The sequence below is a fragment of the Antedon bifida genome, chromosome 4, assembly GCF_963402885.1.
Source record: "Antedon bifida chromosome 4, ecAntBifi1.1, whole genome shotgun sequence".
NCBI classification, from domain to species: Eukaryota; Metazoa; Echinodermata; class Crinoidea; order Comatulida; family Antedonidae; genus Antedon; species Antedon bifida.
Window position 1 is genome coordinate 18,432,346 of NC_136229.1, and position 17,419 is coordinate 18,449,764.

General features: G+C 32.4%; 2 protein-coding genes across 7 annotated transcripts in view; one reads left to right on the forward strand and one right to left on the reverse strand.

The window, feature by feature from the left end:
• Positions 1-17,419, reverse strand: part of LOC144841130 (uncharacterized) — a 71,021-nt gene that overhangs the window by 44,242 nt on the left and 9,360 nt on the right. For 2 of the 4 annotated variants that reach the window (XM_078697320.1, XM_078697319.1), the window contains exons 1-2: positions 10,290-10,425; positions 3,561-4,207 (exon numbers count right to left, since the gene is read on the reverse strand). The exons of 1 other annotated variant lie outside the window; for it this stretch is intronic. In XM_078697320.1, the coding sequence (XP_078553446.1) occupies positions 3,561-4,107 (547 nt within the window). In that variant the 5' untranslated portion in view covers positions 4,108-4,207; positions 10,290-10,425. Of the gene's footprint in view, positions 1-1,448; positions 2,276-3,560; positions 4,208-10,289; positions 10,426-17,419 lie in introns of those variants that run through there. One more of the 4 variants, XM_078697323.1, reaches the window with a different exon arrangement.
• Positions 13,429-16,477, forward strand: LOC144841160 (ubiquitin-conjugating enzyme E2 S-like). 3 transcript variants are annotated; one of them, XR_013611994.1, is made up of 5 exons: positions 13,429-13,570; positions 14,346-14,496; positions 14,717-14,907; positions 15,002-16,209; positions 16,264-16,477. XR_013611994.1 is itself a non-coding variant. In XM_078697381.1 (4 exons), the coding sequence occupies exons 1-4, from the start codon at positions 13,562-13,564 to the stop codon at positions 15,281-15,283; spliced, it is 633 nt and encodes a 210-aa protein (XP_078553507.1). In that variant the 5' UTR covers positions 13,429-13,561; the 3' UTR covers positions 15,284-16,477. The 3 variants fall into 3 exon arrangements, 2 of the variants coding, with proteins under 2 accessions (XP_078553507.1, XP_078553508.1); XM_078697381.1 differs by having other exon boundaries at positions 15,002-16,477; XM_078697382.1 differs by having other exon boundaries at positions 13,449-13,570; positions 14,349-14,496; positions 15,002-16,477.

Genomic DNA, 17,419 nt, shown 5'->3' on the forward strand with positions numbered 1-17,419 from the left:
TTACAATGACAGAAAAACAGCTGAACTTGGTTTGATTATTTATGAAAGTTACTGTAGCGATTTTAATTGACTTGCATTTTAAAAGCAGAGGATGTTGTTAGGCCTACTTGATAAAAAGTAGAATGTAACAATTACATATTTACGATGAACTTTATAATGATAATAATAGTTACTGTAGCGAATTTAATTGACTTGCATTTAAAAGCAGAGGATGACATTTAATCAAAAGAAGAATGTAAAATTAACAATTACATTTATTGTGAACTTTATAATGATAATAATGGCAATCACAGGTATTTGGTTCTATGCTCATGTCAGCTCCAAGACAAGACTTACAGTAGTTCAGAAATCATGGGTTTAGCTGATAGATGTGGGTCATTCATTATAAAGAAATGAATTACAAACAATTATCATAATAATATGGTTGATATGTTATGAACTGGGCAGTTTTCGAAGTAAACCAAATAAAAAAGGTTCACAAAATATCTATTAATAAATTTAAACTCTTTTTTGAGTATTATTGGTAGAGTTTGTGTGAAACACTTGAAATTAACTACTGTAGCAAGTACCCATCTTATTACTTAAAATTAACTATTATAATTAATGTGAAAAGCACCAATGGATACTTTTGTATTACTAATAACTAGACTGCACGAAGTGCCAAATTACTGACATAAAATGGAAAATACAATCTCTCACTCTATGATATTAACAATAGAGGGGGCTATAAACAAAAATAATAGCACACAAATTCTAGATTTCCATTGAAGTTTAAAACTTTGCCTAGGTTGTAGATGGCATTTAGACTTAATATTGTTAGAAAAATAAATATTTCGGCATACATAGCCTTTCATACGTATAATACTTCAGCTTGAAATTTACTAATAATACCTGACATAATCAAATTACTAATGTAGTATTCAGACAAAACAGGAAATGCAGACTGGTAGGTTAACAACATAAAAAGACAAATAACTACATGCTTGGGTCATGGAGGTAAACCTCCATGCTTGGGGCAAGCCTATAAGCCTCTTCACATACAACATACCTTTTCTTTAATAAAAAAAAAAGTAGTTGAAAGTATTAAAACGCTTCATTGTATCAACCACTTCCTGCTTCTATAGCGAGTACCAACCACAATGTACAGTGAAATTCCTATACCGGGCCCACGTTGTAGATTATTATGTTGTCTCAACAATTACATTATACATACAGAGAATTTGATTTGCTTTTTTTAAGAAAGAAAAACTGTTTCAACATAGCTGTTTTGAGTGCTAAACAGTGTGATATATATTTTGAAGATTATTACTACCAACTGTTATTCGGAAACCTGAAGACTATAATAAAAAATGTTCACATTTTTTGAAATAATAAGAACCTGAACTTTAAATTTGAACAGCGAAACTAGTGTGAAAAGGCTTTTTTAGAGGTGTTAACTGTAGGCCTACCTGTTTATTTCTGATGACATAAGAGATTCTTCAGACCGCCCCGTCGTATTAACAGTAAAAAATCAAATACAAATTTCAAAATATCCTTTCAGTAACTAGATCGTTAAAGATTTCAGAGCAATAAGGTACATTCTTTCATAAAATCCTTCAGAAGTAACTCCTAAGTTCTTGACATGATTCAATTAATTGACAAACCAATCATCGATGAGATAATGTAGTACCACAGTAATGTTGATTGTGCTCTGCTCTTCACTGACACACCCACAAAAAAATAATTGAAAATCAAAAAGTATTGATTATTGTACAATCCAATCAATGTATAGATAGATTTTCAATATCGATAACAACTAAGTAAAGCACAAAATTTTCCAAAGTTATTTTATAGCAAGGCATCTACAATATAAATATTATCCAAAGGTTTATGAGCATTGTCCGGACGGGTTCTTAAATTCAAACATCACTAACTGTTGGTAGTGCACTTTATCGTCCAGGTATAGCAGGAAGGGAAGGTTTCAAAAGGAAACCATACCTTCCTATAGAATACCTCATAACAATTTATTATTGAACATCACCTAATGAATATTCATAACCTAATGAATATTCATAACCAGGAAGAACTATTGACAGTCAAGGACCACTAAATATAATTGAACAGTATCTAAAAGAATATTCTTAATCAGGAAGAACTGGCTAATTATTGAAGGATCAAGTTAATCACTTACTAATTATCAAAGTGAGGTTTAAGCGGGAATTTTTGTAAAAACTGAACAGGTATTGCTTAAAGGGTTCATGACCTAAGATTAATGTTTAAATCTCTTCAATTCCCTGGGATTTCCTGATAATCCCTTTGGTTTAATCTCAACCAATCATTCGACTATATGGCCTAGAGTTCTAAACAGTTTTTTTCATTTTAAACCTTCTCAATATCGTTGATATAAAAATTATATATTATCACTTATGAGTATACATATCAAACTAGAATAGAAGAACCTTGCTTGATCTTATTAAATTACTACTACCTAGTTTTTTTTTTACTTTATTTTTAGCAATGACATCCTTGAGTAGATTGTTTCTATTCTCATTTATTTAAATTTGTAATATAATATGTAAATTGTTGTTGTTATTTGCAGACCTATAATAATGAATGATTCTATAAGAAAGGTCCATTGTTGTTATATTTACATTACAATTTCACTGAAACTTCAACACAAATTTGAAATAACAAGAACAACAATCATTGAAAGTTTGTCATCCATGAACAAGTAAAGATACAGCAGTTTCCTTATTTTGAATTTTAGTTTGCTTTGCTTTATCATAGTGTGAATGATGTACAGGAACTTTACATTATCGGTACAAACTTGATCCCTGCATTATTCCTTGAATGGGTATATTTTGAAAGGTTCATATCTGAAAACCCCTAAATAATTGATCATTGACGTGATAAGATTAAAGGGTGACAATATATAGGGACAACTGTATGAAATGACACAAAATAATAAAGAAAACTTCTGTTATTATAACTGTATGTAGAGTTCAACAAATACAAACATACAGAGCAAATAATTTACTATCTGTGGAAACAATGGGAAGCTATCAATCGATTTGTAAGAATGTGCAGATGATAGCAATTCAATTGAAAATTATCTCATATTTTACCTAAATTTATTGATATAATAATAATAATAAACTTTTATAAAGCGCTATTTACTGATGTCTGCCAGCGCTAAAAAATGGATGTGTGATGTCCACAACATTGACACTGTGTACACTAGACATAGTTGATGCACTGACTAAACTTGTTTGTTTCGATAATAATCAGATTAGGTCCCCAAGGACCCCAAAGCGTACAGTGCAGCGACTACCATAAACGGCAGGGGTTATAATGGACAAGTAGACTGGGGTAATCCCATATTCTCTAAGATGCACCAAGTTCTAGGTGTGTACCTCCATTTTTATGTTCTTATCTGAGAAAACTGTTCTACCAGCTGAACCTTGATTGAGAAAAACCTAAAACATGTGCCGATTGTATTGGTTGTGGTGCCCCTAATTGCTCAGAAAAGCTACAGTCACTCCCAGTAGAGAAAAACAGAATTTAACATATAAAACACTTACCGTCTTTTTTCTTCTCCAAATTGGCACCCAAAGGTGTCTCCTCTATGCTTGGTACAGTTTCCACATTTTGTACCTGTTGCTGTACCTGTTGTTGCTGTAGCTGCTGCTGCTGCTGTTGTTGTAGCTGCTGTAATTGTTGTTGCTGCTGTAATTGTTGTTGCTGCTGTAGTTGCAATTGTTGCTGTTGCAGTTGCTGTTGCAGTAACTGCTGATGTTGCAACTGCAGTCGCTGATCTTCAATCTTTATTTGAGGCACCGTAATCGGCTGTTGGAGAATAAAGATCTGCTGCCCACCGATGTCAGTCTGAAGTGTCGGGATGCCAGAAGTTGTATACGTGGTGAGAGGCATTCCACCGATTGTCGTTTGAAAAGTTGGAGCTGCTAACTGCTGAATGGAACCGATCTGAAAGCCTGAAGTTTGCAGAATGTCAGGCTGCATTATTTGACCTTGTTGGAGGATGACGTTTGAGATGCCCGTAACAGGAATGTCCTCTGTCTGCAAGACCTCCATCATCTGGGGACTTTGAACACTGAAGGTGGCATCCATCGGCTCATCACCCCCTACAGGGGATGATGGGTTTAGAGAAGGGGTATCCAGCTTGATATTGTGCTGAATCACCCTACAAAACTTGTTATATTTTAAGAATCTGGAAAGAAAATAACATGAATTGTAGTATTATAATTGTTTATATATATAAACTTTATTTAGACACGAGACTGATGTACAGCACAACTCGTTCAATCAACATTGATTGTTTTTACACAAGTTCGTGATACTGTATTACAAAAAAAAACCAACACCATATAAATACGAAAGAAACGAAAAAATTGAAATTGAAAAGAAACAAAATTACAGCAGAATCCCCTTCACCTGACACCTCTATTTAGGGTACACCATACCGGTACTTCCCGTGTAAACGGGAACCCTTATCGAAGTGTATAATTTATGGGGATTCTACTGTAATACATAATAAATCTTTTTGATTTCATTTAACCTTAAAATAATAGTGATAAAACACACATTTTACATGATATTTAGCCATTTTAAAAGTTGGATGTACACCATCGTAGATTACCATACCATTATGTTTTACAATGCATTTTTCAGATACGTTTTAAACAACTTAACTGAATTTGGAAGGGTATCAACATTGAGACTATTCCATATAATTGCTCCACGATAAGACAGACTTCTTTTTTAAAATCGGTTTTTGGCTTCGGGATAAATAGATGTGTATCACTGTGCCTTAGATTATAATTTATATCATCGCAAGTTTGCTGACCTTTACGTTTAAGCTTGTCATTTGTTGCTTTAGTTTTTTGTTTTCATCTTCTAGACTTGCTTGCCGTTTCTTAACATGATCGTTTTCAGTAGAAATTTTGTTTACATTTGTCTGTAAGGTCTCAACTTTTTCTTTCAGTTGTTTTACTATGAAACTTATATCCTTTTTGCAATTTTGACACGCCCATTTTGGATTTGGTCGCCTCTTTAGGTCAACACATGTCAGGTGATATGAGTTTCTGCAGTTCGAGCATTTTACTAGTGTTCCATTAGTTTTTTTACAGGTTTCCAAGCTACAATTTGTACTAGTAGCACTAGATTGCTCATCCAGTGTCCCTGTTTGTTGATCATTTGGCTTAGATTTGTCGTTTGTTTCGTCCGGCATATTTAGCAAATAAAATGTAGACCCTTAGTATGCCGTCGTCTATTTTTTCTATCGGCCTCAATTGTGTGTAGGTGAAACTTTCGTCAGAGATCAATCAGAGATCAAATCAAAGATCAAAACGAAGATCAAATCAAAGATCAAATCAAAGATCAGATCAAAATAAAGATCAAAAAGATAGGCCCAGGTGTGTGTTTCGTAATCAGCTTGGATACCGGTAGCGTCCTTGGATACGGTTGATAGGTACGCTATCAAACGGTAACGTAGCGTTGTGAGGCCTAGTCAGACAAGTTTGTTGAAAAAACACACCTTAACTTACGATTTGACTTATTTCAGGTGGTTTGTTAGTAGCTTGAAAGTTCAAATCAAACAATATGCAAGGCTCAGTTTAGCAATAAGTAGGACACAATCGATTTTGTGACTTTTAAACATACAATTTATTGCCGATTTTTAAAAGCGTCGTTCAACATGTACGCCCTCTATGTCGGTTTAAAGATTTTCATGGCGAATAAATTGAGGTTTTTGATATACCATCTTTTCAACTTTAATTTATTCCCTTTTTGAAAAACATGTACAGTATCGCACACAAACATAACTTTTAATATATGTATCAACTATGATACTCTTGTTTAAAAATGAATGTCTGCAAAAATACAGCATATAAATTATCCCACAAAATATATCTCTGTATTGGAAAAAAAGTAATATTCATGATAAGTATAGCCTCCTACTATTATGTATTGATTGCCATTAAATGTAGTTCCAATTATCCAATATATTTTTATAATCCAATGGACACTAGAGGGCTCACTTCTAATTTATAAACTAATATGAAAATCAAATGTAAATGTTTGTTATAATATTTTGATTGTTGTTAAAATTCTTCTGAATCCAATTTCAATAGATTAGATGGGAAAAAAAATGTGTGAAAAGTGGAAAATTCAAACACTATGAATATTATAACGTTATTCTACTTTCTAGTTAAGTCGGTCTCAGTGAAAGCAGTTTGTAAATGAGAAAGTTTGTATGCGAAATTCAGAAGAAAACCCTATATTATTATTATCAATACTTGAAGAATACTCAGAGGTTTTTTTTTCACAAAACCATGAGTTAAAAAACAAATTTTGGACAGAATGTAGAATTGGCATCATTCATTGAGGACTGTGCATTTGTAAATGAGATGTAAAATGATACGGTTGACTGTACAGAGTAAGTAAGAACGTTGGATATTTTACCTAAAGTAATAAAATAAAACCATCTATGCAACAAATGCTGTAAAGATATGACTTTATTTAACATTATCATAACAATAACAATGTGCTAGCTAATGGCAAGGTACATGATGACTAATAAGACACGGGTTATTATATAATTCTACTTCCCTTTTCTATAGTTACCATCACAATGTGTAGTATAATAATAAGGTCAACACTGACAGCAAGATAATTCTATGAGGTGTTGTACAACTATTGAATAAAGTTAAATAATAACATGTACTTCCTTATGCAATTAAACAAGCTAAAAAATGAAACTGATGAATTCGCTGAAATTATATGTGGTGGTAGGATATAAGAGAAATCATTCATGTGTCTCAAGCAGTAATCGGAGCGTTTGTACACAAATTTAACATACTATATAATTATACATTTTAGATATACAGTATATATATAATATATATATAATGTTTAAGATTCTACAACTGTCAATCAAATAACCGTTATATTGCGTTGCACAGCGATAACCGTGTTATAGTAATGATAACAACAATTTTAAATGTAAATATGTATAATTATGTTTGTATGATATATTTTTAAGCGAATATTAGCCCTTGATGGCATTTGCAGCAATAAAGAAATTGAATTGAATTAACCACAAATCAAGTTTTTAACCATTATTTTCACAATCCCATATAATTCGTTATTGAAAATTTGTCCTGCTTCTACTGCTAAGAAATTGGGGGTAATTTATTCACATGGGTATTAATATTTTTCCCCAGCAGAAACAGGATCTTAGTTACACAACACAAACAATTCCCCCAAAAAAATGTTGTACTGACGTTGGGATATAAGTCCATCAGGGTATAGCTTCAAATGAATGATCATCACGCACCGGTTGCTTCAATGAAGTGGGTTTACATGCATGCCTGATTCAGTATGGTAATGAAAAATCAAAGCTCAAAATAGCTGCCATAACTAATTAAATATGCAACATTTAAAACCCTGATAAAACACAACAGGAAGGAAATCTCCTGATTAACAGTAATCAACAATTATCACCTGATCACCACTCTAATGACAATCAATTTAGTTAATTTATTCACACAAATTATGGAGAACTAGGTCAGGAGGACCAATAATAAGATAAGCTTTAAAATGACTGTGGAGTTGACCTGGATTGGGGATTACATTCACAATGATGAGTGAGATGTTATGACAAATGGTTTTTATACCTGAAATGCAATCTTGGAATTTGACAGTTGCAGTTAACATACCATTAAAAACCCATAAATTATTGATGTTTATAAATAAGTAGTGATATAATATATAGTAACAGTGTTACAATACTAGTTTATTTATCCGTTATAATATTAATATTAAAACACATAGTACAGCAGACCTCTACAGCACTCATGTCTAATGTGTAGTAGTTGAAAACTTATTCATATCTTTGAATCATTCATTTGAATTAGAAGAAATTAGGAGTTTAGTTGGTAATATTTAATTCTTATTTACGGTTTAGAAACAGTAGTACCCATGGGTACGGTTTATAAACCGTAGTACTCATGGGTACGGTTTATAAACGGTAGTACCTATGGGTACAGTTTAGTCATAGAAAATAATAAAACTTGGCATACAGACAAAGCATTCTTAGAAATAAGATTACAATAGTTCCAAATAATTGTCTTTCAATAAAATTATACAATGAAATCAGACCTTTTTTAATACCAGTAGTTATTAAAATAGTATATGGTGAATGACATGGGAAAGTACAGACTTGATGGATATGGATCTTATATAGTAGTAGGATCGTGTAGGGTTACAGTTTTAGTGATACTGTGTAGCTAGTAGCATTAATAAATGTAGACAGTAAACAGTAGTACTGTAGTAGTGGTAATGCACTTGTCAATTGTATGACCCACTATACGACCCCCGGGAGAGGTGCGTCATGGCTGCGTCATTTACAAATAGTTACGTCTAAAAACCTAGAAGGTACGTCACATCAATGAACGATGGTGTGTCAATGTCTGACACTTTACCACTCAAAATATCATAAACAACATGGTCACATCACAGTGCGTCAAAATGGGTGATGATGGTCACATTTTTTACGCATGGGTCACGTGCGTCATGGTATTCAGGTATGACGCACATCGGACAAATGATGCACCTCTCCCCGGGGTTGCATAGTGGGTCATACAATTGACAAGTGCATAATACATGTTTGTAATAGTTAACAAGGAAATACAGTAAATAAAGTACTGTAAATAATCACAACCTAATTGCAGATTCCAGTCATCCCAAAACTTTCTCATCTGGCAATATTAGCTGTGACTCATGGGATACGTATGCTAGGATAAGCAGATGCGTTCTGGGCCTGTAGACAATTTGACATTTGAAGAATATAATTCTTACTATCATTGTACCAAGGTAATACAAATTACATCAAAAGGGCAGTAAAAGTTCAAGAGAAGAGGATATGTAGCATCATTCAGTGAGGAGGAGGGAGAAGGGGAAGGGCGGGCTTAAAATTTACTTTTAGTAAAGAGCCATAGGTATGCCTCTTTGCAGACTAATGAACAACAATGTTTTAATATTATTCAAACTATATCTTTTATTGGAAATTGGAAAGTGATGCACTTAAGCTTGTATACAAAAATATCTCAAATTCAGTATTGTACTTTCATAATAACATTTACCTTTGCCTTTTAGTGCTTTTATCCTTGTGTTCATTTCAATCTAATGGGTTCATTTAAACATCAATTCAAAATAATAAATAATTTAAATGAAGCATGATGAAAACCTAACAAAACAAGATGTCAAGCATAAATTTTCATTGGAACTAAAAGTATCATTGTATCTACCATGTTTTTAGTATTCAAAATGAAATTTAAGAAACTTAATGCTTAATATAATCGGCATTAAGAAGGATAAGTCATCAGCTTCTATATAACCAATAAAATATCACTAATTTAATATACAAAATGATGATGGGTTTAAATTATTACCATGGGATATCAAATCAACCAGCTATATATATTTTTGTAAACATTTATAAAAATTAGTAAATAATATGGAGCTTTCGATTTGAGGTGACCGACGACAAGTTGATTGACTTGGCTAGGTTGGTCCTCGGTCATCGCAAATCTGGACCTACAATAGACTGCATCAAACTTGGGTTGAGGTGAGGAACAAGGACACATGTCTCAATATTACAGCATGCGCACAATGAACTAACATGGCATAGTTAAGTCGTCAGTCGTCACTTCCTAATACCGCATATCCTCGGGGATAATCCCACTTCAGGTCTAATCCCATCTCCTATTTTATGTCTTAATTTCACGAACAGGCATATCTCCAGGTATAGCCGCAGTATTGACTATTGGTCTGATGTAGGCCTCTCTCTAGCCAGTTCAGATGAGATTTGACAAGAAATTCTAATTACCAATTATTTTTTTCCTGAAACAAGGTTTCTCCGGGTATAGTCCCACCCCTCAAAGTCATCCCAATTTCGGGGGCTAGAGGAGATTATAACAACTATTACTGTATTTAAATGTGACATTATCAATAATGTGTCCTTTGTGTAATTCTTTGTTCAATATGCTATTTTAATGTCACATAAAGGTTATTCACAAAAAATTAAACCTGACAAAACTGAAAATTAAAGCCAAAAATATTGAAATTGTCTGTCTGTTTATGAAATCTACTGAATCACACAAACAGTTTACTCTACCTGTGTAGAAGTGGGTACAGTAAGGCTTACTGTATATTAATCAACTTAGTGGATGTAGGTAAATGATGCAGTAGAAGGAATTTTTACAACCACATTATCGTAACTATGTTCTTACCTTCAGATGGCCACCTGGATGAACCAGGTGTAATACAATATATGCTAATTATCAACTATAACAAAGCATTTTCACAGGCGTTTTTCCTTCCAATAAAATGGGATTTCACAGTTACTGTATAACAATAAAAGCATGTACACAAATATTTTCTGAAAAAACAAACACATAATAAATAAATTATAAATGTTATTATTGTTCATCAGAATAGCAACTGAAGAAGTAAAGCTAAGTAGATTGATTAAAAAGTCTTTAAAATGTTATTATTGTTTATATAACATCAGAATAGCAACTGAAGAAGGAAAGCTGAGTAGATTGATAAAAAGGTCTTTAAAATGTTTTTATTTTTTTATGAATCTGTATGTATTTTTAAAAATTGTATTAGCATTTAATATAAAGGTCGTTAAAGGCATACAATGTAACTAATTATACTGAGACTGCTAACATCAATATTTATAGAAAAATATTACAATCTACGTCAATCCATCAAATAGGTTAATTCTACAATAAATTATAACATTCATATTAGTGTCCAATTGCTAAGATAACAATGGCTATTTTTAATATTTAAATTTTGTAGGTTCTGTTTAAAAACATATCAGTCTCACTGCCAAGTGACATCACTATACCTGCTAGTAACTTGATATTTAAATCTACCTTCTAAATCCCTAGTTTGCAGCTTACAAAATAATCAGTGTTCATCAGAGTAATAACAATAATATTGCTGTCATTTTCTTTGTTGCTAAACACATTTTGAGTTTTGAAATGAATTCATTTTGGAGAAATAATACTGAACTAATATTGAACCATATATTTAATTTACAAAGGTCTAACAAAAATTGTTTTTCTTCTGGTTTTACAGTTTTATTTTCAACTCAAATTATTATTTTGTATTTATCTTGACCGTATTCAATTCAATTATTCAATTTCTCAATTTCTTTTTATTTCGGAAATATCATCCATATTAATAAACTTATAAACAGAAAAAGAAAAAAATTATTAGATAAATTGTGCTGTCGCACAGATGAATACAAACAAAATCCAAAATATATCAACCCAATTCCTTTAATTTATTATTATGTAGAATAAAAGTAGGGATTAACTGGAATGTTATCAACAGTAATACATACTTGACATGACTTCCGATAATCTATAAATATTTTAGCAGATACTGTATAGATGTACAGTACCATACATGCGTACAGCATTGCAGTATTGGTTTAGATCATATAGCTTACTTTGTCAAGTCAATGTCAGTGCAAATATATAATAATTTGAACTACAATATTAAATTAATGCAAGAAACATGCAATTTGATATGTTTTATATAAAAAAATAAACAGCTTTTAAAAACCAATTAACTTTGTGTACTAAAACAGTTTAATAGCAATTTTCTGCCACGACACATTACACACATTTTTTATTAAATAAATTATCTGATTCTTGTATTTCAAATGTTTTTAGAAAATGTTTAAAATTCTTTCTACTCTATCAAACTAGTTTGACAACAAAAGTGTCATTTTTTTTTTCATTTTTTTTTGTTTTTCATTTATTTCACTATCATCGCAGCCTTAGCTGAATTACAAAGATATTTACATTTTCTCAATATTAAAATTTGTATAAAAGTATAAAACCAATGATAATTATTTTTGCCCAAATATGGTGGTGATGTGGCCAAATATGGTGGTGATATGCCCAAATATGGTAGCGATATGACATCATGACCATATGGGCATATCACATGTTTTTGTCACATAAAGTTAATTTTGACAGAGCTACTGTAAGACAATAAACTCATTCCAAGCAGCTGATTCTACTTGCCGATTTACTATATTCAGTTCAGTAGTTAAACAGTGAAAGTATTGTCAGCTGATTTGTTATGATTTGGAATACTTAGCTAGATCTGTGCAATCGAGTTTCCCCTTTAATATGCCAGGGAAAAAAATATGAATCTCATCAACACCAATTTTATTACGCAATTTCATCTTTCAATTCATCACAAAAATAATTTTAATCATCACATGCGCAAACACGTCAGTGTACGTGGTAGCCTACTGTAGTCCTAGACCATGTTCGTGTTAGACCGGTATAAACACAGGAGAATAATATACTGCACCAGATTTTAATATTTAGTCTTCGATCTCAGAATTTATTTTTTTTAATAAAATAACAGAATTCGTGTATAGCCTAAAATATTAAAATTATTATTAAATAAAAAATGTATTGTAGTTATCCATTAATATCGAATAATAAGCATAAAAATAAAAAATATTCAATATTCATTTATATAAATTAAAAATCAGCGTTTATGACTTTCAAATTTCCAAGAAAAACAAGTCTATAGGCCTAGCTAGGCCCTAGGCCTACACTAGCTAGTATTTATTATTATTAATAATAATATATTATTAAATATTATTATAATTCAGACTTCATCCTGCAGGTTTACGTAAAAATTATACTTCATTTCTCAAATCCAAGCCTATAGAGTCTGCTTTAGACCTAGGTCAGTTAGGTAGGCCTAGCCTAGCTAGAGTAGTAGTAGGCCCGGCAGAACATTTCGTCTAGTAGTAGTACTAGGTTGGTAGGCCCTAAACTATACCCTCTCTCTAGCTGCTGATGGACTATACATAAACATCAACAATTTGCTGTTGACAAAAAATGACTTGCTATTTTATACGTATTAATCATAGAGCAGTCATTCAAAATATACACAATGTTCAATGGTTTACCTTTGAGTTTTCTAATTAATACAAAAATGTTCCCATAGTTGGGTATGCTTATAAAAACATCAGTAAAATGTACTTCCTGGCCTCCTCCTATACTTTATACCAGTGCAGTGGCTCGCCCCATCCAGCCCGTCCGTCTTTCGTCTATGCAAAATATGAAACATGACATCATGTTTGACATGGTCACGACCTCTCTCTATTTACGACGTGGGGTCACATTATTATGTTCGTTCTACTAGTACTAAAATAATTTGTTAAAAATAAGTATATATATATTTAGTAATAAGTTATTAATTATACTTCTTAAGCTTAGGTACATGTTCACATTATAAGTAAATTAAGTATTTATATTTCTTTTTGGCTAATGTCAACTTCCTGTTTAGAGGTCAAAATATCTGCAAGCTGATTGGTCATTTCATAAATTTGTATTCCGATTTTTAAATTGACAAGTTAGCAAAACAAAAGAAAGACGTTTGGTACCAGAAGGAAGTCCGGAATTCTACTAAAATCTGGTGTTATAATATAATTATTTTTCTTTTTAAAAGTACTATGGCTAGTGTAAGTGAATTACGGTTGACTGGAATTCGTCAGTTCATTGATCATATGTCGATTTATTTTGTTTTACGTTGATAAAACGATGGCCTACTATACTAAGCTCCTAGCTAGCTAGGCTAGCCTAGGCCGCGCCTACCTAGCCTAGCTAGGCCTAGCCCCACATCGACTAGGCCTAGCCTAAATTCAACTAGGGCCTAGGCCTAGATAGAGGCCTAGCTAGGATGGCAATTCACTGGATCGGGCTAGGTTAGAGGCGTAGGCTCATTTAATTAGATCAATTTTGCCTGAGTGACAGTGCTTACGGTTACGTAAGATATATGAATATGTACCAAACAAAAAGGCCCATCTGGGTCAACGTTTGGAAGTGGGTGTAGCCTATTTAAATTTTAATTGTTACATACATGTCAAGTTTGACGTTACTGCTGCCTTGAGATTTCCCAATTACGAGCTTAATTAGCATGCAACATCCCCGATGACTAGTTTGAAACGTCTGTGCACATCAGGGCCGAAACATTCCTGGTATGAAACTCCCAAAAAATTGATTTTAACATTGTTGTGGAACTAGAAGATCAGTATTCTAGGCATGATCAACAACTGAATTTCTATGTTTTCAAGTAATTTGAAAACAAAAATTGAGATTGTTAATAATTAGATTTAAATTTTCTTTTTTAGACTTCTCATTTCAAACCATATTTTTATTTAAAACACAAATGAAAACCTCTATTTTTAGGATACTTTGTATACATATTTAAAATTATACTTTCTTTTTTCATAATAGCAGAGTTCTAATGTCGAAAACCTTTCGCCTCAAATAATAAGGCGTGTAGCCAAAGAGGTAATGGAATTAATGTCTGACCCACCTGAGGGCATTAAAGTTCTAGCAAGTGAGAATGATATCACAGATATCCAGGCCACAATAGAAGGTCCATGTAAGTGTATTAATCAAGCATAGTTACTGTGGTTAACATTCCTCAATATTGCATGTGTTAATAAACAACAAATAATATAATGCTTAACTTCTTTAACAGAACATAAGTTTAGGTCACTACAAGCTACATCCATGCAAATTGCTTTTCAGCCAAAAACTTACAGTCTAGCCAAAATAACTGCATATTAGTTATTTATTTTGATTTTTTCTTCCTTTTTTAGCTGGAACACCATACGCAGGCGGTCAATTTAGAATTAAACTTGTTCTTGGACGAGATTTCCCACAATCTCCGCCAAAAGGTTTCTTTGTCACCAAAGTGTTCCATCCCAACGTGGCTAGTAACGGTGAAATCTGTGTCAACACGTTAAAGAAAGATTGGAAAGCAGACTTGGGAATCAAACAGCTTTTGTTGGTACGTTTTTTTTAGTACTATTGTTTTATTGGTTATTGCAGTATTTATATAATTTGTTTAATTGTTGTTTTTAAATTCATTTTTTTCTACTTAGACTGTAAAATGTTTATTAATTTACCCAAATCCTGAATCTGCACTGAATGAAGAGGCGGGCAAGTTATTACTAGAACAGTACGATGATTATTTCAAACGCGCCAAAATGATGACCGAAATACATGCGTTACCAACATGTCGATCTTCCAAAGATTCCCGAACAAAACCAGAAGGTAGTCACTCATCTAGCATGGAAGGACCATCAGCGAAAAAACATGCCAGTGATAAAAAAGTCGCAGAAAAGAAGAAACGAGATAAAAAGAGAACGCTGAAGCGGTTATGACATTGTTGACGGACAGATGTATATAATTTGTAAATGTTGCGTGTTTCACATACATTGAAAAAAGGAGTAAAATTTAATCTAAAACTGGACAGCTGATTCTTGATACTGTATCTAAAATTGTCCAGTATCCTGAGCAAATTCTGTGGTACAATGTCATATGCATCACATGCCCGTATCATAGGCTATAAACCTAACTTTAACAGAGTAAAAGGCACCACATGTGATACATATGTGACGCTGTATTACAGAATTTAGTTATGATACTGGGGAGATATAATACAGTACAGTGACTCGGATGCACTGGAATAAAATTCGATTTAATTAAGAATATTAATCCAAAAAATTTGTATATGTAATACACATCACATAAATATGCAGCATAATTGAAACTGCCATTACCCATCATGCACCCTTACAAAATGCTGCAATGCTTATGGGTAGAATTGTTACTTCATGAATATTCATTGAGGTGTGTGTGTGTGAGTGAAAACGGGTGAAGGTAGGGTCAGGGAAAATTTAAAATTGACTGATTTCAATAATAGCTTAGTTTCCACAACGCTGTAAGCACAATGTAAGTAACTTGACCAATCACAAAGCGATGGATTATCCAAACTGTTGCTTGTCATTGGTCAATTCGCTTGCGTTGGGCTTACATCCTTATCGTCCGGGTGAGAACCACGATTAAACTATATCAACTGTACTGTAATTAACTCAAACAACAACAAACAGTACTTTTTATTCTTGATACTGATAAACAATAAAATTGTCTTTAACATAAATTATCTAATTTTTTGGATATAGGCCCAAACAACACACAATCTAATTGTAGGCCTACTGCCTGTAAGTATGATAATGATGACGTATGCAACGGGAAGCTTTCGATTTGCGACGACCTGGGAACTAATTACGTCATTATAATTCATTGTGTGCACGCGAGAGCACTGGGACGTTCGTCCTCACTTGTCTGGACACCCGTCTAGGTGAAGCCGATGACCAAAGATACCATTATGCGTACAGGTCCTATGTCGTCGCAAATCGAAGGCTGCCTAATAATAAAATTATTGATCATGCAACAACAATATAATTGCTTGATGATTAGAATATTCTCACAATCCGATTGCTCTAATCTATTTTGTAGACTGCATGAATACCCAATAAATTATGATTAGGAAAAAATAAATATTAAAAATAAAATGTGTTGTTATATTGTATAATTTAGCATTCCGTTTGTTTAACACTCAGAAACTGTCTTTTATTTGCACCATTTGATGCTCCAATTTATTATAGAGTACAGTACCTGTATTACCGAACATGAGAGAGTAGGTTTGCACTCCTCTGTATAACAGAGACAAAAACATACTAAAAATAGTTTTCACCTAAAGATGTATTGTCCCCCTGAAAAAAAAAAAATTTGTTATGCCATTTTAATGTCACATAATAGTTATCCACTTTAAAAATTAAATCGAAAACAAATTTATTTACCTGAAAAAACTGTAATTTAAAGCCAACAAAATAGTCAAATTGGCTGCCACCCAATGGGTTTTTGGTTGAATTTGACCATTTATGTTGTCATTTTATATGAGAAAACATTTTTTTTTTACGGAAGGGATTAACTTTATTAAAACTACAACATAACTTATTCAAAGTCTGATTTAATTAATCTTATTTCATATTTTTTGGGGGAAAATACATTTTAAAATATATTTGGAAATTGTAAACTATTTTAATAGTTAAAAGATGATGATATAGACCGTTCGGAATAATAACATGCGCCCGCTTTGGCCCGGTGAGTTTATAGGCTATACGTAATAATTGTATAAGCCCCACAAGTGCCTATTATAGAGCAGTTATAGTAGTGAGTGTTATCATAAGGGGTTTATAATAGACAATACAACATTGTATTGACTATCAGCGCTTATAAGAAGTAGCGCAAAAAACCCTTAAGATGTAGTATTGTCCCCTTTTTTTAAAGATGAATCTAACTTTGAATTGGTCATTTTTTAGTTTTAGAAAAATCACTCACTTTTGCAACAAAAAAAAACCACCAAACAATCAAACAAAACAAAAAATAATGTTTTGCTTATTTAAAAAGACAAAATAAACAGTTACAATTTAATTTTGGTTAAATGCAATTTT

Bases quoted from the DNA above. Each gene is read 5' to 3' on its own strand.
- LOC144841160 (XM_078697381.1), top strand. The intron at 14,497-14,716 runs GTAAGTGTATTA...TTCCTTTTTTAG, and splicing joins GGCCACAATAGAAGGTCCAT to CTGGAACACCATACGCAGGC. The intron at 14,908-15,001 runs GTACGTTTTTTT...TTTTCTACTTAG, and splicing joins GAATCAAACAGCTTTTGTTG to ACTGTAAAATGTTTATTAAT.